This window comes from Poecilia latipinna, unplaced genomic scaffold (genome assembly GCF_001443285.1).
Source record: "Poecilia latipinna isolate Pla-1442-1.1 unplaced genomic scaffold, P_latipinna-1.0 Scaffold289, whole genome shotgun sequence".
In the NCBI taxonomy this organism is placed as follows: Eukaryota; Metazoa; Chordata; class Actinopteri; order Cyprinodontiformes; family Poeciliidae; genus Poecilia; species Poecilia latipinna.
Genome location: NW_015112905.1, coordinates 463,539 through 485,351, shown reverse-complemented (window position 1 = coordinate 485,351; position 21,813 = coordinate 463,539). Strand labels below are relative to the sequence as shown.

Genomic DNA, 21,813 nt, shown 5'->3' with positions numbered 1-21,813 from the left:
CAGAATCCAGGGCAAAAAAAAATAGAAAATGGCAAGTTTGAACATAAGAATGTCTTCAGCATTATTTAAACAGAAACAATATAAAAGTCCACTATATTTACACACTTAAAAAGGGATCAGTAGGTCTAAAAATGCATCTTATTACACCATGCAACAACTTTAAAATAATTCCTTGTGCTTTGAGGCTTTTCCCAAACTTTTAAAATTATCTGATAGTTTGTTTATATATTTAGTAGATGCCTGTTCTGCGATCAAGCCATGGTGCTTTGCTAATTTATATGTACATGAATCTGAAACTCTTGGTACGCTAAGAAAATGAAATGTAGGAGCTGAGTGTTGCTGCCCTCTAGTGAAGAAAGACGCTAAGAGTCAAGACAGCACAATTCAACTACGTGTTCACAGCAAATCTCTGAAAGGATAAACTGCAGCAGGTTTCAGTATAGTGCACATATTTGTCTTTATGTACTGTAGATATAAATAAGACAAAAAAAAGTTTAGAATTTTATTTCACCTATAAAAAGTATTTAAACAATATTTATACATTTCCAGTTCACAACATATTTAAAGTCACTTTACAGAAAAACCCAATTTAAGTCATAATATATAGACTTTTTTGTTTTTACAAAGATTGTAAATTTATAATTACTATATTTTGCTACATTTGCACTCAAATGTTGCAATGGCTAAAACTGACTTTTTATTGGATATGTTGTACTCTTTCACCCTTGTACCTTAGCAGTGTTGAAATAGAAGACTTTACAGGAACCATCGTGTTCTGATTGTGCATTTATGAAGTAATGCCGGAGTTTATTTCTCATCCATCTAACAGATAGTACTTCTCATAGTAACTCATCTAATCTGGCAGTATTTCAAGTCAATTAAAATGTGCATTTTGGTTAAGACGAGTGCAAACACACACACACTGGATGCTACAAGTACTGATATAATATCTCAATATTCAGTTCATTGTTTTCTGTTATCAATTTTTTTCTACCAGTTTGTTAACTGATGCAGAGGAGCCTCGTTTGAATCTGTTTATACAATATTCTCATGATCTCATTAGATAAAAAGTTAATTGTTTGCAATGAGTATCTATAATATGCTCACAATCAGAGGAAACATGTAATCCTTGTTTTTCTTGAATATCAGAAACAGAGTCAACCATAAAGAAAGAGAGACACATACGTATGTTCAATTACTTTCACACAGTGAATAAGTTATCATGTAGTTTGGGCAGAGTCACTATTTATTTTTATTTACTTTTTTTTTTCAAAATATAAATACATAAATAAAATTATCACTCTGAATTTGTGTCCTTTAAAATTGTATTAACCTTCTTGTTAGAAAATGTTTACTTTCAAGAATTTAAAGTTTAATTAACTGGATAAACAATTTAAAAATTGTATATGGAAATGTTAAGGTCTCAAATCACACATCTCGGGCATAGGTAATGGGATGAAGAATGCGTCTGTCATGTTTCTAGTTACAACCCACACCAAGGTCGACAATATTACTAAATGGTCTGGTTAATTTCAATTCAAACAGTCTCTGCTGGGTTTCCACTCCGCACAGCAGGTGGACTGGTCGAGTAATATCAACACAGTTGTGATTACTCCATTGAAGCAGTGGGTTGCTCCACTCAGAGCCGAATCACTCTCCTCATTATAGTTTGCAAGGCCAAATCACAGTGGGTGGACCACTGAGTAAGACTTCACATTTTCTCTCTGAAATAATTGAAATTCATTTTTGGCACTCTGATGTTACCCCATCAACACCAGACTCTTTCACATTTGCACAACTACCCATCATGCACTTGCTTTTCAAGTTCAAGGATGTGTAAAAGCAGAGAAGACGATTTGTAACCTTGACTTTTGTGATCAAACATAGTGGCTAGGATGAGCTATGTTCCTTGCTAGGAATGAAAAATTAGTGTATTTAAAAGAATTAAAGGTTCTTAAAACCGAATACTGTACAGTAATCTAGATATGCTGCACACAAACTATGCTTGATATTCTCTTTTTCAGAGAATTGCCAGAAATACTTTGTATGGTCAAAGTATCCACAAAAAAGAGATGTTTATCTCAAGAGAAATTAAATAAAGGCTAAAATAAAACAATAACATTGCCCTCAAAAATATCCATTTAACTCTTTACATTTTGTCAATAAAATGTCAAATCTTTCTTGCACAGCCTATACAGTATTTTATGGGACATAATGTGACAGTGATACAATGTGGAGCACAAATGTTATGTTTAAACAAAGTGAGCCTTTGGTTTTTAAACATTTTGACAACTAATGTTGAAGACATTTGTCTTCAGCTCCCTTAACTTGGATACCCTTAAATAAAATCCACTGCCACTAAAAACACTTTGTATTGATTTTATTCAACATTCTATTTTTCTGAGAAGCTGAATTTAGTTTTTTTTTTTTTTTTTGCAATTAAGCAATAATGTTCAAAATTTACTGAACTATTTACTGAATTATCAAAAAAAGTCTGTGTATAATGTAAGGTTTCCTCAGACCTATTTCCATTTCTTACATATTTATAACCAGCCTTTTCCTTTAAACATTAATATTTTGACGTCAATGCAAATAATATTCTACGAGTTTCCATTTATTTGTGGTTCTCTGTGTCGATGATTTCCGAAGTCTTTACATGTTGGATGCCATTAGTTTTTGTCATAGAGTCAGGGTTCTTTAGAGTGTACCGCGTATGCAACATAATGTTTCGTAATTTTTTTTTTTTATTATTCATTTTAGCTTATACGTTATGGTAGTTTAACATTTGAGAGTCAAGTTCGGTTTTCTTGATTCTCGCAGCAGATGGCGCTTAAATGTCCTATTATTCAGTGTTAATTCCTTGTTTCTTGAAAATTGGTGAAAGATTTTAGACAGCGAAAATTTTATACTTAATTTTTTTTAACATTACTCCAACTAATGGTGCTTTTTAATAATAGCAAACACACATAGATGTTTCTACCGGGATCAAGTAAAGCCGTACCCTATAGTATTGCACTTTTTCAGATCGCATTTGAACGCACCAGACTAACAGCTGTTTTCTCGTCGGCTGTGTCCTCTTCATTTTCGGAGCTGAGAGGTAGAAAGATCGAACAAAACTGTCAATACCTTCACTGTCGCCGGTCTGGTAAGATACTTTGCGCAGTTTAAATGAACTTTTTCTTATATTTAACTGATTATGTAAATACATTTACTTACTGCTGTCTTATAAAGGAGTTTTTTACTCTTTACGGTTGCCATCGTAATTGCTTTGCGATGAATGTGGTAACCTAAACAAGGATGAGTTTAAGTGTTTTGACTTGTTTGTTTTATAAGATCCATAAATTTACATTTTATAAACTAAAAGGTGGATTCAGCTTTAGGCTATGAGTTATAGATTAGAGTTCATTATTTGATGTTGATGTTTTTAATCTGTTTTTATATATCTTTCATTCTAATGTTGGTTTTCTCTTTTCAGAAATGTCTTATAGGAAAACTTTATTAGGTGCTTCATGCAGCCTTTGTGTGCACTCTCTCAGAGCTCTGCTGGCTTTCTCTCTGTGCTGCTTCATATCTGGATACTCTGAAAAAGACAGAGCACATAATTTGTTATCCAAATATCCTATCATTGATGGGTAATGGATCCATATTGTTTAATCCTATACATAACTGTACAATCTTCGAAATTAAGAATAAAATGCTTAATGTTCCTTTTCTCACTCTTTCTTCTTCTTGCTACAGTCATAATGATCTAGCTCTAAGACTGAGGATCCATTACAACAACCAGCTGAGCAAGATCAATCTGACTCATCTCACCAGAGTGGCCACCGATATCTCCCGCCTCAGAGCAGGCCATGTGCAGACACAGGTACTGTAGAGTCTGACTGAGTAAGCATCATGGCACTGTTTTGGTATGTGCATTTACTGGTCACTTTATAAGTAATTACAAAATAACTTTGAACATGGCAAAAAATTTTTTAGAATGGTCTGAATATTTCAGAAATTGCTCTTTTGCTGTGATTTTCATTGCAAAACCATTTCTCAGATAGCTCTAAGAAAGCCCTAAGAAAGGGCTATCTGAGGAATACTGTACATAAACTGTATGTACAGAAATGCCTTTCTGAAGTTGGGATCAGAGGACAATAAGGAGGCTGGTAGAAAGGTAACAGTGTCTAAAATGACCACTCGGTTGCATGCAGAGTATCTTCTGTTAATGCAGAACCTTGAAGCAGATGGTTTATGGCAGCAGAAGACCACAATGGGTGGTGCTTCTGTCTGCTCAGAACAGGAAATTGAGACCACAGTTTACACTGTCACGGCAGATTTACATAATAACATATTGAGAAAACGTTCCCTGATCTGAGTCACCCTAAAAAATTCTAATACCATGTTGAGAATTTAGTTTAAACAACATAAAAACATAAAGGCATTTGTCTAGTCTTCGTTGTATCAATTGTTCACCCTATTTGAGAGGTTTGTGTTATGGTGAGGAGGACATTTTTCAGCCACATTAGTACCTCTAGTACAAATTAAGCATCAATTAACATTGTGTGAGTATTATTACTAATGATCTTCGTCACTTTATGTTTAGCTTTCCCATCTTCTGAAGTCTAGTCGCAGCAGGATAATGCATTATATCAAATGTTAAAATCATCAGTTGGTTTTTATAACATGACACACTTAGTTAACTGTACTCCAAAGATCTCCACAATCACCAGGTCTCAACCCAATAGAGCGATCTTGTCAGCATAAGCCAATATAACATTATATGTTGTTAATATATGTAATTTATTATTATTATTATTATTATTGTTGTTATTATTATTATTATTATTTATTTGACATTCATCTCTGTTTGTCAGATGTTTGCAGTCTATGTTTTGTGTGGGGCCCAGCACATGGATGCGGTGCGACTGACTTTGGAGCAAATAGATGTAATCAGACGAATATGCACAGAATACCCTGACTTTGAACTGGTCACTTCCACTCAGGGTATGGTACTCATTGTCTTGTTACCAAGCCCAGTGACCAGTACATTGACTGCTACGCTTTCAAATTAATAAGGGAACAGGTGCAACGCCAGCTTTTTTGAATCATGAAAGTGTTTCTGTGTTTGCAGAACTGAGGGATTCCATGACGAAGGGTAAAATTGCTTGTCTGATAAGTATTGAAGGGGGCCACTCCATTGATAGCAGCCTTCCTGCGCTGCGCATGTTTTATCAGCTTGGAGTCCGCTCCATGTCCCTCACTCATTCCTGCAATACTCCCTGGTATTCTAAAGAGCATGCCGTTTCAAAACATCATATTTCCTATACGTAGGATGTAAATCCCATATTAGAAACAAGCTCAATATAAACATATTTGGAATAAAGATTATGCTTAACCTTTTGTTCTGCATCTTCTGACTAATATATATTTACTTTTTGGTGCAGGGCTGAATCTTCTACAAACTATTACAAAGTCTTTGTAAGGTCCAATAATAGCCTGACGACATTTGGAAAGGTAAGGTTAAACTTTGGTGGCAGTAACTATAGAAGTTACTCATCACATCTCATCAAAGCTCACAAACTGTTCATGCATTTTAGGAGGAATGTAATTTGTCAATATAAAATTTAGTTTTTCGAATTTGTGGAAATTTTACTCTGCCTAAAAATAATAAGGAAGAGTGAAAGCAGTCGTAGATGGTTGGTATTTTTATTTTTGGACCTCTGTCTGTAGGACTTCCTTGATAGTTATCAGTACTAGAGTATTTACTTGTGTATACCTCACAATCTGCTGATCTGCTGTTTCTGGTTAATTTAATCTCCTTCCTTTTCCTGATTCGTAAATGTCCACTTAAATGGTTATCAACTTGTTATCCCTTCTTTTTTTAATAGGCTGTGGTGGATGAGATGAACAGACTGGGAATGATAGTGGATCTTTCCCACACATCTTTTGAGACAGCGTCAGCCGTTCTGAACCATTCCAAGGCTCCAGTCATTTTCAGTCATTCGTCCTCCTACATGATCTGTAACAACCCTCGTAATGTACCTGACTGGTTGCTTCAAGAGCTGGTGAGAAAACCTGCTTGCTGAATCATCTGTGGTTTGTTGTTTTCATGCTAATGTAATGGAACATCTGTAAGCACATTTCCAGCTTAGAAATGAAAGCCTGTTAACATTTATGATAATTTTTCTAAAGGATAAAATGTGTGTTTATAAAAAAGGTCCTTACTGACTCTTCATAATAATGTTGGAAAAATAGATGTCAATGTATATCAACCAAAATGATCTACTCCAAGCCAGCATAATCATTAATCTGGATAAATAAATTAAGTTTAATTCTTATACTGTGTAAAAAAAACTTGAGCCTTAATTTGTGGAATAATAAAGAAAAGTTTTGTACGGTTAAGTATTGATCATGTTTAGTAGCTTCTAGAAATTTTTGTTAAAACTTTTTGAAATTTGCCATTTGAAAATTTTGTATTCTTCACAAACTTTAAAAGCATTATGTTTTGTAATAAAGTATTTTTGATACTTTTTTCATAAGTACAACGATAAACTCTGACATACACTAATAGGAGGTTCAATCTTTGATGAAGAACTCTCATCTGAATGTGCCTCCCATGTGCGTTTGGCACTCACCCCCCGCGCCACCTCCACACACGCACACACTTTTACATTTACACACACTTTTACAGGAATCTCATTATTTATTCCAGCATGTACCAACCCTGGTCTTTGGGGCACACAGCTCTGAATCAGCACACATGTTTGAGTTACTAACATGTTTCTCTCAAACTGATGTATTGTTTTTTTAATCTGTGTATTATTCTTATCATTAAATGAAACATTTGAGCATGCATTATGCAAACACAATGAGCCAAAGCAAATTAAACTGTTTTGGCCATTTCTTTCCCTTGTCTTTAAAACTGCATCTGGTAACAGTTTGTTCTGAAAAAAGTGAACTAGGCATGAGTAGTACCTCAAGGTAATCCCACCCTTACTTCTGCTATTACACATCTTGATGTGACATGTTTCTCATCATTTCACATGATTGTGTTTGTTTAAGCACAGCCTGGAGCAACACAGAGACTTCTACTTTTGACCTTATTTCTCTCCACAGGCATAGTTTAATTGTAAATAACCTGACAAACATATCTAACTTAGCTTAGTTGACGATGCGCCTTCATACTATTTGTTTGTGTTTCAGAAAGACAACAGAGGGCTGATCATGGTGAATTTCTACAGCCCTTTTATTTCCTGTCAGAAGAAAGCTACTGTTTCTCATCTGGCTGGTAAACCTTTCTTCTTGAATAGTATTGTATTTGAATGTGGCATTAAATATTTTAATCCCTGAGTCTTAAGTGTATTTTCAACTGTTTCAACAGACCATTTTGATTACATTAAGGGCTTTATTGGAGCTAAGTCAATAGGAATTGGAGGAGACTTTGATGGTGGCACTAGGTGAGACATGTACCTGGATCCATCCATCCATCCATCCATCCATCCATCCATCCATCCATCCATCAATCCATCCATCCATCCATCCATCCATCCATCCATCCATCCAACCATCAATCCATCCATCCATCCATCCATCCATCCATCCATCCATCCATCCATCCATCCATCCATCCATCTGTCCTTCCGTCCTTTTCTCCTTCCATCCACCCTTTTGTTTTAATTTCTGTTGGAAGAATAGTGATCATTTACTCATATGTGTTTCATTTACAGCTTTCCGGTGGGATTAGAAGATGTCTCAAAGTATCCTGTAATAGTCCAGGAGCTCCTGAAGAGGAACTGGACAGAGGAGGACTTGGCTGATGTCCTCAGAAATAATTTCCTGCGAGTGTTTGAGGAAGTTGAGAAGGTAAGCTGTGAAAATAACTCACTTCCTAACTAAGGAATCCCACTATACACTGTGTACACAATTATTAGTCATGTAAGTATTTTGAACATACATTATTAGGGTTATTTTTCTAACTCCAAGCTGGATAAAGTTGAATACATTATGTATTTAATTATAGTAGAGGGATATTCGAGAATGATCACAGACCATTCCAATTTATGACATGACTCCCTCCTCAGCTGATCTGAACCCAGCTGAGAACAGTTCAGTACAGTGAGGGAAAACGGTATGCCTCTCTGAACAGAGTCGGACAGCTGTACTGCTGAATGCTGAGCAGTCATTCCTGTAAAACTAACTGTCCTAATTTTATAGTTTTGTCATCACATACCAAAGTATTGAACTAGTTTTCAAAATCTGCCAGTTCGATGCATTTCTTTATCGTTCTTTCTGGAAATACTCTCCTAAATGAAACAGTTTCTCTTAGGTGAGCAAAACGTCATGTCTCAGCAATCAGTGAAAACACATTATTTGCCCCAGTCAAATACTTTTTAATATTATTTACAAATCTTTTGCATGTTTCTAGTTCTGTTTTTGATGAGTTATCCAATGTGCTCCAAGTCTTTAGGGTTTTCATATTCATTTGTGCACTATTTATTTTCTACTTGTTTTCTACTCTGTCTTTTAGGTTCGCAATGAGCTAAGCTGGAAGAAGCCAAGTGAAGAAGAGATACCTCTAACAGAGGTGGCGAACAAATGTAGATTGGAACTCAAACAACCTATAATTCCCTCCAACCAGAGCCCATCCTTAAAAGCAAAAGGACATAATTTATTATTCCTGGCCTTAGCACTGCTTTTTTACTTCTTTCCTTGACTGACTAAATTTTGTCCTTTTCTTTAGTTCAGCTTTATATTATGTATTTGAAGGATGAGTGCATATGTCCAATCACATGTCTAATGTTCATATGAGTGCAGATGTCCATTATACACTCATATTTCGTAGGTACATATGTACCTATGCTTATAGCATATAGTTACAGTAGTTATTCACATTTTTTTACAATTATCTTTTACTAGGGGTGCACTGATTGATCAGCCTGAATTCCGTAATTTTGGGTGATCGACGATCGACTAATACTTTCGGGTGAAACTGATCGTAACCACCGATGTTATCTACCTCTGTAAAGGTCTGAAAATCAGTCACTGACCTCTTTTGCTCTGCTGTGCAAGAGGGTTGACTGACAGATCCACTCACCAGGTCACATCTGCAGGTATTTGGTTAACAATAGTCAACCAAATACTAATACTAATACAGTCCTCTGTATTGATTTTCTCTTCATAAAAGTAACTTGCGACAAATGTAGTCATTGGAAACTTTGGCAACAGTACCATTTATAAAGAAAAAAAAAGGGAATCTGCAAAAAATGTAAATAGTCACATCAGTCTTTTTTAAGATTGGTGATCTGCCAAAGAATTGCTGTCAGTGCATCCCTACTTCTTACCTGTATTTGTTAAAATTCTGCTATATAGGATACACTTTAGTAACCAATGTATGAATGTATTTATAAGAACATATATTTTGTTGCTGATGTATGCAGTTCAGAATCAGTATAGAAAAAAATAAAAAGTTTAAAATTGAGCTTTCTGACTTAATGAATGTTGTTGACCAGTGGGAAAGTTATCAGGTGAAATCAAAGCAGATCATTTACAGCTTACACAGCTCCTTTAAATATAGGAATTAAACCAAATAATCGGAGTAGTCGCTGTGGCAGGACTTGAATCAACAGATGAAAAGATCCATTGGTAAGATTAATTATAGTGATTATATCTACCTTTATATAACCTCAGCTACATTTTCATAGGTCCGGGTAGCACACATATGCATTCATACATCCATACAATCCCGATTTACCCAAAAGAATACACCAAGCTCTCTCTTTGTGTGCTTTATAAAAAAATATATATATTTTGAGAATTGGAAAAGAAGAAACAAACTGAGACTTCTTTAATACAAATGTTTATTTATCATTGAATTAACAGTTCTGTTGTGCATATAGCAGAAAACAAAAAGATTATTGTTAGAGAAACTCTTTAAATAAGCAAAGTTGTGTTTCTGAGAATAACTGAGTATCCCAAAAGTTATTTTCTAATTTTAGGTTATTTTGTTATCAGTTATGATCATTTTATTACATGTTTTTCTTCATATCACACCTAAGCTTCTTTGAGTATCTCGTTTGTAATGAACTGAAATATTTTGGACTATACTTGCTGTGAAACAGGAACAACATGTTGGTTTGTTGTATATAAAGCAAAACAGAAATTGTAATATAAATACAATGAAAACCTATTACACCAACTCTTGAAAATAATAATCTTTAACTTAAGCCACACTTCTTATCATTAGTTTCCAAATCTGCTAAATAAAAACATTCATAAAACATTGACAGATAGCTTTTTGTGTTTTCTATTCAACAGCAAAAATATAACTGCAAATAGATGAGTCATATTTCTTAAAAACTTGTCTATAGTCAAAATCAGGCGATGTCTCAGAAAGTGTATCTGTAGTGATAGAGGGGAAATATTCAGAAAATAAATAATATAAATACTTCTATTCTTGAAAAGAATAAATAAGAATATTCTTTCAGAAGAAAACACTTTTAAGTTTTTGCTGCTAGCTTTTCTAGCTGTTGTTCTTCTACCTGCACTGACTCCCATCTTAAAGTGAAACAGATATTAAGACTCAAACACAGATTTAGAATTTTATTCTAAGGCTTTCCAAATAATTATAAACCCTCAGTCATGTAAAAAATTACTTTTCTCCATTTTTTATTACGTCATCTAACCATGATTGGGTTGCCTGGAGGCGGCAGTGCCCTTTAAGAAAACAATTTACTGAAAGATCTTCTGCCGATCTAATTTAGTATTCATATTATCCACCTTATTCCTGGCAGTATTGCTGGTATGGATTGTGGGAACAACATCCAATATGATGTTACTGGAAAGCAGATTTGTTTTGGTAGCTGTTCAGATGTAACAAACTACTTTTGAAGGAATTCAGTGCAGTGCAGATACATTTTGGTGTTTTTTAGTGTTTCTATAACCACACTTACGTGAACCTTTAAACCTCCACTAGTTGTCTCATTGCAGAAAGAGCATCCGGTGTGAATTTGGGTGCATGATAAAGTTTTAGGCTCTATAATGTTGCAGCAGCATGACTGTAATATTACCTCAGTCTTACAAACACAGTGTGCCATCTTTATTTCCCCCCGCAGTGACACTGGAACCCAGGCTGATTTCAGGTAACTTAGGATGTGCCTGGCCTTCATCAAGCAAGCAGAATGAACCGTTTTACTGCAAATAATGATTGGCCTCAGAACATTTTTATTATTTTAAAGCTTCTCCAATCGGAACAATAAAGTAACCATATGCTTGTGTATGTGCGTCATTTAAAAGATGAATAGATTGAAGTCATATTACCCCTCTGAAGGTGTAAAATTTATTGATGTGAAAGACTACAGATCGAGATTTTTATAGCATCATGGGGTAGTTTTTGTCTAGTAGACAAATGTTGCTACAACAAGCTCTGACATGAGATCTGGCAACTCTTGTTTCTGTTTGACTTGCAGGCCAAAAAGCAAAATACAGGTTCATGACAAGACGCTGTAGATCAAACAAGAATTTGAGCTACAGCCCACGCAAATGATGGTTTGTCAACTGAAAGTGAATTCTAAGGAAACTAATGACTGTTTTCATTCGTAATGAAAGAACAGGATGACAGGTTCCAGCATTTATAAATATTCTACAAGAATAGAATCAACCTCTTTTGCTCCCAAAAGTTTAACTCACCCCCCTCTCTGTGCCTAACCCTCATCTCAAAGCTTAAAAGCAAAGCATGTGTCTCTTTCTGTCCCATGTTGGAATGTATTTGTATGTCACTGCCCATAACAACCGTCCTAGCTGGTTATGAGTAGATAGTGATGACCTCTCGCCCTCCTCCTCTCACCAACATGACTCTTTCCAAACCCTCGGTTAGCACCTCCAGAAACTCCATATCTGAGCAGTAGATTAAGGAGTTAACAACAAAAGCATATAGGATTTTCACACCCCTGGTTATTACTGAGGCCTCATGTGTTGTTGTTGTTGATAGGAATGGCAAAGGATACAGTTTTCGTCTCCATCTGTATTGCGCGGTGGGCCTGGCATGTTGAGCAGCACTAATCGGGCATCGTGAGACCTGTTAACTATTACTTCATTAAGCTTCACAGCTGTATGCATGCGGCGCACATTGGACTGATCCCTAAAAAGCAGCAAGGGAGAGTTTTATTAGTGCTACAGTAAAACTGTTGAGATAATTAAAATCAGCACAAAAATAGTAAAAAGAACACAAAAAAAGTGTAATTAGTCATTATAAAATGTCCGGAGATGTTTGAAATAAACAAATGGCTCACGGTTTGAGGCTCATGAGTTCTCTGAAGTTCTCAGGAGCATTGTTTCGGTTTCGCCTTTCTGCCTCACACTTCTCTTTGGTCCAGGTCATATGGACTTTCTCTGGAGGAACCTCCATCACATCCTCCTCTTCGTCGGAGTACAGACTCCCCATACGCACCAGTGAGTGTCTGTCTTTAACCAGCTGGGCCTGTAGGTTCCACGAGAATGTTAAAAATATGAAACAAATTCTAGAAGAGGGATATATCTCTCTCTTTCAGTCCCAACATACCTCTCTTTGTCTTTCTGCACTGGATAGCCTCATTTGCCGTAACATCTGGGACCTCTGCTCCATCATTAGTGTTCTTTCGTAAGTGTAAGCTGAGATGTCACTGTCGTGCTGAAATCCCATTTAAGAAACATGAGTTGGTAATGCAGATGAAACATAATGTTTATATTTTTCCATGTTTTTTAGTGTGGAAGATGTGAAAACTGCATAAACTGCATCAAACAATGACAGACTCAAGGTTCCCACAAAATGTGTTTTCTGTAGCTGTTTTCAGATATATGGCTACAAGTTTGTTTTTTTCCTCTGTGGAATTGCATTTGCATGTTTAAGTCATTTTATTTTGTTTATGATCCATGTTTTTTCTTATCTTGCTGGAAGCAACCACTCTGTGTTAGTCTGAAACATATCTGCTTTGTTGCACCAAGGCGATCTAACGTCCTGTTTGGCGGCATCATAAAATGTATTTCATTGGACTATTTTCTACCAGTAATGAGTTACTGTGTGAGAGGAGCCCTCACCATCTCCACCACCTCCACCTCTGCCTCTATTCTCAGCTGGTACAGGAATGTGGCCAGGTCTTTCTTCATCTGGATGCTGTTGTCGTCCATCTGGGCCACAGTGAAGATGCGCATCTTGCATTTTCTCCACACCTAAAATGCAAAAGTCTTGTGATCTTTTTGGCGCATTATTGTGAAAGCTGGTTTTACGCGCTGAAATAATTTGCCAAAAAGCTGGCATTAAAACTCAATTTAAGATCAGAATTTGAAAGATGCTTATCACCTGTACTGTATGTCACACACACAAAATGAAGATGGTTTGTGAGCATTGAAAAAAATCTCCCCATAAAACTACAGTTAAATAGTTAACTAAGCGAATAGGAAGTGTTGTTCATTGACCTTGTGCTGTTTGAGCAGGAAAGGCAGCAGCATCAGCATTCCTCCGTCATGAACAATCCACCACACATCAATGTTCCCATCTGTGAAGCGTTCATGGTTGCTTGGATAAAATGATACATTTTTGGGGACCATCAGGGCCAGGTGGGCAGCTGTTGTGCAGCGGACTGTGTCTGGGGCAGAGAAGGCAACACACAGGCTGTGATATTTACATATGTCATTACCATTACCGCACATAGGGCAATACAGTCTCTGCAGAGTCTCTCCGCACACCACATTTTATCATGGAAGTGCTGAAATGCATCATAATTTAGTGTGGTAGATTAAATTAGGAAAATGAAAGGAATGTTATACTGACTGAAAACTGAACACCCATACTGTTGGAAAACTCTGCTCTACATAATTTCTAAAATGTTGTTTCTCTTTAGCTTTGGTGGAGAAGACTTTTTTGTCTACTAATTTATATATATATATGGGATGAAAAAAAATACTTTTTAATGACTTCAGAAAAATAAAAATACCCAAATCAGTGTTGGTTCTCATTATAACACTGCCAATAAGACCAAGCTAAAAACTCCACAAAATTGCTTACAGTGGATAAAAAAAAATAAAATAAAAAAAAGGCATTAACATGCTGAAGAAGGAGCATAGTGTTTTGCAGATTGGACTGCTATGCTGTGGGAATACTCTTACTGATAAAGGTTTTCCAGGCTCGAGGGTCTTCGCTCTGTCTCCAGCCATATGGCCAACCCATCACCACGGTGTTGTGTTTCATCCCACCCAGACCACAGGACTGGATCAGGTGGGCTATGCCTTCTCGTACCTTAGTTGCCACAACAACTTGACAGAAACCTTTGACCCGCTCAATCTCCATCATGTTCTTAATGGCCTAGGAGGACAGTTGCACTTATATTCAATTTTAGCTCATTTTAGCCATTGCTAATTGATATCCAAGCTCAAATCTTTCAAAAGTAACATTTAAAAAAAAAATCTAACCAAAAACAGTAATTTGAGGTGATTAATGACTTGCATTGGTATACATGGTTATAATTATAAACAATATAAGAATAATTAAAGTATCTATACAGAAACAAAAAAAACATCCTATGAACATACCAGAAAATGTTAACTTCTCCACTGTGACATACAATCCAGAAACGTTTCCACCTTTTACCTGTTCAGCTGCTTGCATTTCCCCATAGCTGTCCAAAAAGTTTCCCTGGATGACAGAGCCAACGATGGTCAGGCCCTTTCCTGCCTTTAACTGGGAGGCGAAGGTGAGCATTCGTGGATATTTCACATGGAGATCCTCATCTAGCTTCAACAGAACCAGTAACTGTGGCCTGGAGAGCACAAATCACTCACAGTTGATGAATCAACTTACCAATATCATCCCCACTGGACACAATTACAAATTGTTAATTCTAATGCGATTAGCCAATCGCTGCTATGAGAGAGACAACATATTGAAAGCTTGTTAATCAGTCTGGATTACTGAACCACAGGTTTTAGGTGATAAGTTGTTATTCAACATGCTTATAAATAATTTACATGACAGACTGATTTCAACATAGGCATTTCTACATATTTGGTTGAATCTAGCATGTCTCCAAACTAAGATGCAGAGGAGGTATTCTGATCCTATGCCTGAACCACTTCAATTCTTTTTAATGTGAAGCAGCAACAGCTGTACTCCAGACTTCTCTGGATGATAGAGCAACTGTAAAACGGGAGCTCATTTCAGCCGTTTGGTACCTGGGATGATGTCCTTTCTGTGGCTGGACTGCAGATAGGCCAGTAAATTGAAAGCTTTGGCTTTATCATTTCACTCTTTCTTCACCACAACAGAGAGGAGCAGTGCTATAGATGAAGCCCTGAAGCTTCTATTCATCTCCACTTCATCCTACCACCACTCAAAGTACCGAGATACTTTGAATCCCTCCACTTAAGATGAAGAATGACCTGTGACCTGAAGGAAACAGTCCACCCTTTTCAGGTGGAGAACCATTTCCTCAGACCTGGAGGAGCTTATTGGAGTCTTGGCCACTTCAGACTTGGCTGCAAATTGTGCCACTTCACACTGAAGATCAAAGGCCTCCTCTCTGACTTACACCTTGAGATCCTGTCCATGAACACCACAAACAAGGCCGGTGAGCAGGAGTAGCCATAGAGTCCAAACCACACTGAAAATCTTACTTAGAAAAATCTCACCTTTTTGACAAGGTCATGAGATTTTCACAGATTCAAAAAACAAGTGCTGGGTTGCATGAATTCACATTTTCCGTCCCTTTTTTTTTGCTTTTAAACATGCTAGGAAAAAATTTGACTGTTGTGTTGCTTGTGGAAGAGAACTGCTTCTGTGAGGTTATTGTGAGATGGGATGTAAATTTTCTGAGTGAAGCTGTTCTGCAAATATGCTTTTATCATTCCATTTCCCTTGAATTTTTGCATAGACAAACCAAACCTATATGGCACTTTCTCTACAAACGGCGGTTTTAAATGCTCTTTTTCTAGCTGCACTCAAAACATACATTCATATACTGGCACACATATTGGTAGTTAATTGAATATAGGGCTGTGCCCATGAGCACTTCAAGAAGGAAGCTGGAAGAAAACTCATAAATGTCTGATTGCAAAATGGCAGCTCTTCTCATTGATCCACAGTTTACTGGCACATGTTGTGGTCAAAAATTAGAGAGAGCTTTTATAAAGCTGTTCTTGTGGGTGGCAACTTGTTTGAAAAACCAATTGTTATTTGGGCATGCATCTGAGTTCCTACTAACACTTTCCTACATACTTAAAATAGACAGACGGGCAAAACAAAAAGCACAGCAATAAAACTGATGCTTGTAGTTTCCCAGAATCTGAACACAAACTTAGCAGACTATTTCACTAGGACATACAGGTACTTCTTTTTTATATAAATATCATGAAGTTGTCAGTTTCTAATGATGAATCACTTCTGTTCTCTCCTGCTGTTGTGATAATACCTCCAGTTCTTGGTGTGGGGAGGTCCAGCTTCCAGCCTCAGCAGGGCATAACGTGCACCACTGAGAGACAGTCCTCTTATTCCATCTCCCCACTCCTTCTCTGCCCTAATTTTATTTAGTAATTGAAATACAAAAAAAAAAGAAAAAAAGATTGAGGATATAAGTTGTTGTCAGCTAGAGATATTTTGCAGTCAAACAGAAAAAACAACCATTGTAAGAATTCAATTTAGTATAACACTTTTTACATACCCTTGGTATTCAATGTATTTGTAGATCATCCCTGCAATGCCCATGGCCACTATGGCATAGTACCAGGAGGATATGAACATGAGAGCCAGACACATACTCATACCAAGGAACGATAACGCCCTGCAGGGGCAATACATATTTGGTTACATTATAATGGGTATCCTTCACTGCTTTGATTGTTGCAAAGATCAAAACATTGCTAAATAAACTAACCAGTGGTAATATTTGAATCTTGGCCTCCAGTTGGGTGTCCGTAGGAGAGTTTGCACTGCACAAGCCAAGTTTACAAAGAGATAGCACATCAGGAAGAACCTGCAGAAAAATTAAACATGGTCAAAACAAACATTTAAATGAAGTAATTCACTGGTGTGTCTTAATACATTGGGATATAGTTGAAAATTTATGTATTTTACATTTCCTTCCATTCAGTGTTGGATTAATATGAATGCATGTAGCCCTTTAGGAATAGCTACATTCTTCAGTAAAGCTATTTGTGACTAAACCTCTTTGAGGATGGTGTCAAGGACAACTGTCAAGACAGCCTCTTGCTTGCATATGGTGCAACAAAGGCCTTTCCGTAACTTTATATTAGGCTTAACATCTTTTGTGTGTGTACTATGTCATCATAACACTTACTGAGAAATTTGCTGCACAAGTCACAGTGGCAGAGATGGACGGAGTTACCTAACTAAATGTATTACTGTGTGTATTAACTTTAGAACATAAAAATAGTAAAACAAAGTTTTTGATTATTTTCTTATTCACTGAGTAGCTGTACCTGGTTAAAAATATAGAAAAATGTGACTGATGAGGGGTTTGTTTATGGGGAATCAGTCAAACGTTTCATGTTTGCTTACATGGACAGGATGGGAGCGACCATGTCCAGCGAGGCAATTAGTATCCCCAGCTCAGCTATAAGGCCAGTTAGCAGCAGAGCCCACGTTGGCTCTCCATTAGCCTTTCCATGGCCGAACACCTAGGCAAAAGTCAACACATTTACATGCAGTAATGCAAATCTCTTCCTGTTTAGTTATTTAACATATTCAAATACATTTACAGATAAGCTTTTCCCAATGCAAATATTTGTCTCTTAAAACACTGACAGACATTGGGAGAGTTTTTTTTTTAGAAGAAATAGGAAGTGAATCATTTTCCGCACCCTAAGGAAGGGAATAATGTTGTCCTTGGCGATAGCTTGTAAAAGCCGTGGCGCACCAGTGAGGGACTGCAGGCCCGCTCCAACAGTAGAGAAGAAAGAGCCAATGACAATAACCCACGGAGATGGCCAGGAGAGAATACCAACAACAAGGTTCTGTTTTACAGCATTTCCAAATCTGCAAGGAAGCAGATTTGAGTATGATTGCCAATAATGAGCCGGCCATTTCTGCTGTTTCTATTTTCCTATTTAATTGTAAGCAATCACATATGGCACTGAAACTATAGGAAATCAAATAAACTTACTTGTCCCTCAGGACTACTCCTTCTATACAGGACCCAAACAGGACCACAGAACTTAAATCTAAACAACATGATCAAGGAGTGTAAAGTGCAGTGGCACGAGTCTTTTTACAACTTTATCAAGTCAGCTTTCACATTCTCCTTAAGAGTAAACATCGTCAAGTGTCTGATAACCTAAAGGATACAAACAAGAGAAGTAGTCGTAATGGCTAAAATTGTTCCCACGGGAATGGACTTCTGAGCGTCCCTGAGATCACCGGATCTGTTGGAGCCTGCCATGATACCTGCAGAACAAGAACATGTAACCTTAGGACATTTAAAACATGCTACAAAATGCCGCCTAACGGCTGATACCAACACTTCTGTGTCTTCTCAGTGAACTCTGTAAACAAGAAAATAGTGTGTCTTACCCGTGGCAGATGGGAAAAAGATCCCCACCAAAAGTGTAAAGGATGTAGCAATGTCTGCTGACACGTAGTTGACAAAGTTCTCTAACGGACTATGAGCATCCACTGACCGCAGCCCTGCCTTTTCCAAGATCTCGCCCTTCTGTAAGTAGTTGCTCCACATGTTTTCTATCACAGCAAAAATATATTTTAGGGAAAAATCGTGTCACATTAGATTAACACATAAAGTCTATATCTTTATACAGCAGAAAATGTAAAAAATTATATCATGGTTAGATCTTCAAATTAGATTGCACTTAATACAGAAAACAACTAAACTCAGTTGCAATTATATATTTCAAAATGCTTTACAACACAACAAAATTCAAGAACACAAGCAAACAGTTCAACAATTCATGTAATAATGGAAAAAATAAAACAAATAAAGAGCATGTCCAAACAAAATATAAAATATTTTAAAAATGAAACTGTACAATGCTCAATAAGCTAAATCAATTCTTTTTCAAAACAGTATGTTTTACAATTGGTTTTGGTAGAAGAAGAATGTTATCAACCCCAGGAACAAAGAGGAGTTATCTAGACATCCAGATAGAATCAGATCACAATTCTACTATATTTTCCTATCCTATTTCCCTGAGGATTCAGATGAAGAATGAAAACAGCGCATCCAAGTCCAGAACCGTGAGGAACACCATTCTTGACGTGTGAATGTACAGATGGTTTATTTATCCAAACCAAAATTTCTAAGTGGAATACTAACTGGGCTACTTCAAAGCAGCAACTCCACATATGCCTCAGTCGCATGTTGGATTTACCTCTGATAATCCCACTGCCCAGTCCAGGGATGCCCTGTATCTCTGTCACGTTGTTTTGGATGAAATAGTCATCACACTGAGCACTGCTCAAGTTCCCACCAACGCAGAACCGATTCCACAGTTGACTGGGCTCTGTAATGTTCCCCTTCACCTCAGTTTTAGCACATACATCAAAGCCATCTCTCACCAAAGTCCTGTTGCCCAACATGCATATCCTGCAGCAAGAGAATACACAGAGGATAATTACTTACACATTTAAAAAAAGAAGGGAACAATACTGACACTAAAAGACCTAAAATGGTTATTCTATTTCATGGTTTTCATGTGGAAAAGTGCAAGAAACACACTTGCTTTTCTCATGATGTTAAACAAATGTTAAATCGCTTAACAAATCTCTCAGCTTTCTTCTCATACATATCTGTTTTCACAGCACTTACGGGAATTTTGGTGGATGCGTCATGGATTTTATTGCCCCAGCATAGATGGAGATAATTGAGATAATAACACAAGCCAGGAAAAGGGAGGCCAACTTATTGACATATTTGACCCCCACAAAAACCACCACAGCCATGAGACTGAGGCACAGCGTTCCATACACTCGCATGTTGTTTAGCAGGGCACTGTCACGGCCAAGGTGATCGGTGGAGTGAAAAATAGCTGCCTGAGGAACCAGATATTTCTGAAACAAAATAGCAGCAGATAGGTTAATACGCACAGCTTACACAAGATTTGTAAAAATTAACAGTATGAAGCAGACAAAAATAAATCACTACACAGTATCTTTTAAATTCTAACTTTTTCCCACTCCAAAAAAAAAAAAAAAAATGCACCACCAGCAACAGGTGTAAGTATGTGTTAACAATTATTATTCAATACAAAACTCACAAATCACCTTCATTCAAGCATATAAAATTCTGCAATATTTGCTCCATATTTTTTGGGAATGAGCGATATGACCCTTTGCACAACTAGTTATCCTGATACATCAGATCACTTGTTGGATGTTTTTGAAAACAAAGATGCAGATCCAGGGAATTCCCCCATATATCCAGGAGTTCCGGCAGCATTTAGCACGAGGAAGCATATGGCAACAATTTTAACTTCTTGTCATTAACTTCCAGGGAAATAAACAAACAGCATGCATTTCTACACGCTAGCAGCAAACCACTCTCTGCCCACTAACTAACTTTAAAAAGTATCCTTTTTATCAATCTCTTCCCAAAATGAAGTCATTTCTATTATAGATGCCAGCTTCAAACACTCTCCTGATAGAAGCCTTCCATTATGGGATTTTTAAATTGTATTTATGTGTAGTGGTAGAGACTCTCTACCACCTTTTTTTTTTTGTAGACAGAGACTGGTGGAAGACATTTTATTACTAATTTCCCACCCAAGTTAGTATGAAACATTAGTGAAAATATAATGGAGGAAATATATTGTAACAAACTAACCAAGAAGATTTCAATGGCTCCAAGAATGTACATTGCAGAGGCAAAGGTGGTGCCCAAGTAGAAGCAGAGCCCCACAGCTCCTCCAAACTCAGGGCCAAGTGAACGTGAGATCATGAAATATGCCCCTCCAGCTATGAAAGAGAAGAACAACGGTCAGTTTCCAAAAGTCCTTATATTTTACTTGATCTTGATGTTACAAAGTCTTTTGTCCTAAAGCAGCAGAACATGCAAAAAACATTTTAACTGGCATTTAGTAGTTTACCACAACATCAGAGGAGGCAGGACTTGGCAGTCTCCCCTCCATGTGGTGCTGTTCATCATCGCCTCTTCCTCTACTTTGCTTTCTACTAAGCTGCAGCTAGCACAGCCTGTCATGAATGCTCAGGCTAATTAACATGTCCATCAATGACTGCAGATAAGTGTTATTTTTCTGCAAGTTGTTTCTCCACCATTAGCACATTTAGCAGCGGGTGTATGAGATTGATTAACCCTGCTAAGATAATCCTCCTGGCTTGGCTGTGATCGGCTGTTTTTGGTAGGAACAAATCCGGAGTGGTGCATTTCTTTAGATGGTAACAGTAGCTCAGGGAGCCGGTGGAGGAGATCAATATTTTCACAGAATTTATGCCTCGTAGCATACTGTCAGGACATTTAGATTTATTCATCTCCCATTCTTAGCTACATTGACTTTATCTTCACTTTATATGCAAGGACAATAACTGAAGGCTTAAGCTACAACCCTCAAAACTATAAAAATCATGTGGTGTTTTTTAAATGATTTGTTTACTTGTTTCTTGTTTATTGATTGGAGAGAGAGAGAACAGAAGCTGTTGCTTTAAACTTCAGCAGGAGAAAAATATGCTAGGCAATGGCATAGACCAGAGGTTCCCAAGCTGTGGAGCGCGCCCCCTAGGGGGGGCGCCGTGTCATTGCGGGGGGGGAGCCGTCTGGATGAAAAAAACAAAACAAAACATGAACTCTGTATGCGCTGGGTTTTTACCTTAGAATGGCC

General features: G+C 37.1%; 2 protein-coding genes across 4 annotated transcripts in view; one reads left to right on the top strand and one right to left on the bottom strand.

Moving 5' to 3' along the window:
• Positions 1–2,843: 2,843 nt before the first annotated feature.
• On the top strand, positions 2,844–9,237 carry dpep2 (dipeptidase 2). 3 transcript variants are annotated; one of them, XR_001425177.1, is made up of 12 exons: positions 2,844–3,145; positions 3,476–3,632; positions 3,739–3,865; positions 4,860–4,989; positions 5,117–5,267; positions 5,430–5,499; positions 5,874–6,050; positions 7,189–7,273; positions 7,367–7,442; positions 7,713–7,848; positions 8,513–8,752; positions 8,790–9,237. XR_001425177.1 is itself a non-coding variant. In XM_015034150.1 (11 exons), the coding sequence occupies exons 1-11, from the start codon at positions 2,971–2,973 to the stop codon at positions 8,696–8,698; spliced, it is 1,422 nt and encodes a 473-aa protein (XP_014889636.1). In that variant the 5' UTR covers positions 2,844–2,970; the 3' UTR covers positions 8,699–9,237. The 3 variants fall into 3 exon arrangements, 2 of the variants coding, with proteins under 2 accessions (XP_014889636.1, XP_014889635.1); XM_015034150.1 differs by having other exon boundaries at positions 2,844–3,097; positions 8,513–9,237; XM_015034149.1 differs by having other exon boundaries at positions 8,513–9,237.
• A 588-nt stretch (positions 9,238–9,825) lies between these two features.
• Positions 9,826–21,813, bottom strand: part of slc12a4 (solute carrier family 12 member 4) — a 27,819-nt gene continuing 15,831 nt past the window's right edge. The window contains exons 6-24 of the mRNA XM_015034148.1: positions 20,802–20,932; positions 19,788–20,029; positions 19,351–19,565; positions 18,539–18,703; positions 18,314–18,412; positions 18,132–18,189; positions 17,830–18,004; positions 17,528–17,646; positions 16,884–16,982; positions 16,671–16,790; positions 16,422–16,526; positions 14,606–14,774; positions 14,125–14,320; positions 13,435–13,604; positions 13,057–13,188; positions 12,542–12,649; positions 12,273–12,460; positions 11,988–12,121; positions 9,826–11,877 (exon numbers count right to left, since the gene is read on the bottom strand). Coding sequence (XP_014889634.1) covers positions 11,786–11,877; positions 11,988–12,121; positions 12,273–12,460; positions 12,542–12,649; positions 13,057–13,188; positions 13,435–13,604; positions 14,125–14,320; positions 14,606–14,774; positions 16,422–16,526; positions 16,671–16,790; positions 16,884–16,982; positions 17,528–17,646; positions 17,830–18,004; positions 18,132–18,189; positions 18,314–18,412; positions 18,539–18,703; positions 19,351–19,565; positions 19,788–20,029; positions 20,802–20,932 — 2,717 coding nt within the window. The 3' untranslated portion in view covers positions 9,826–11,785. The remainder of the gene's footprint in view (positions 11,878–11,987; positions 12,122–12,272; positions 12,461–12,541; positions 12,650–13,056; positions 13,189–13,434; positions 13,605–14,124; positions 14,321–14,605; positions 14,775–16,421; positions 16,527–16,670; positions 16,791–16,883; positions 16,983–17,527; positions 17,647–17,829; positions 18,005–18,131; positions 18,190–18,313; positions 18,413–18,538; positions 18,704–19,350; positions 19,566–19,787; positions 20,030–20,801; positions 20,933–21,813) is intronic.

Coding starts and splice junctions, on each gene's coding strand:
- dpep2 (XM_015034149.1), top strand. CDS start 2,971: ATGTTTCTACCGGGATCAAGTAAAGCCGTACCCTATAGTATTGCACTT. Junction 3,866..4,859: donor CAGGCCATGTGCAGACACAG/GTACTGTAGAGT, acceptor TCTGTTTGTCAG/ATGTTTGCAGTCTATGTTTT. Junction 5,500..5,873: donor GCCTGACGACATTTGGAAAG/GTAAGGTTAAAC, acceptor TTTTTTTAATAG/GCTGTGGTGGATGAGATGAA.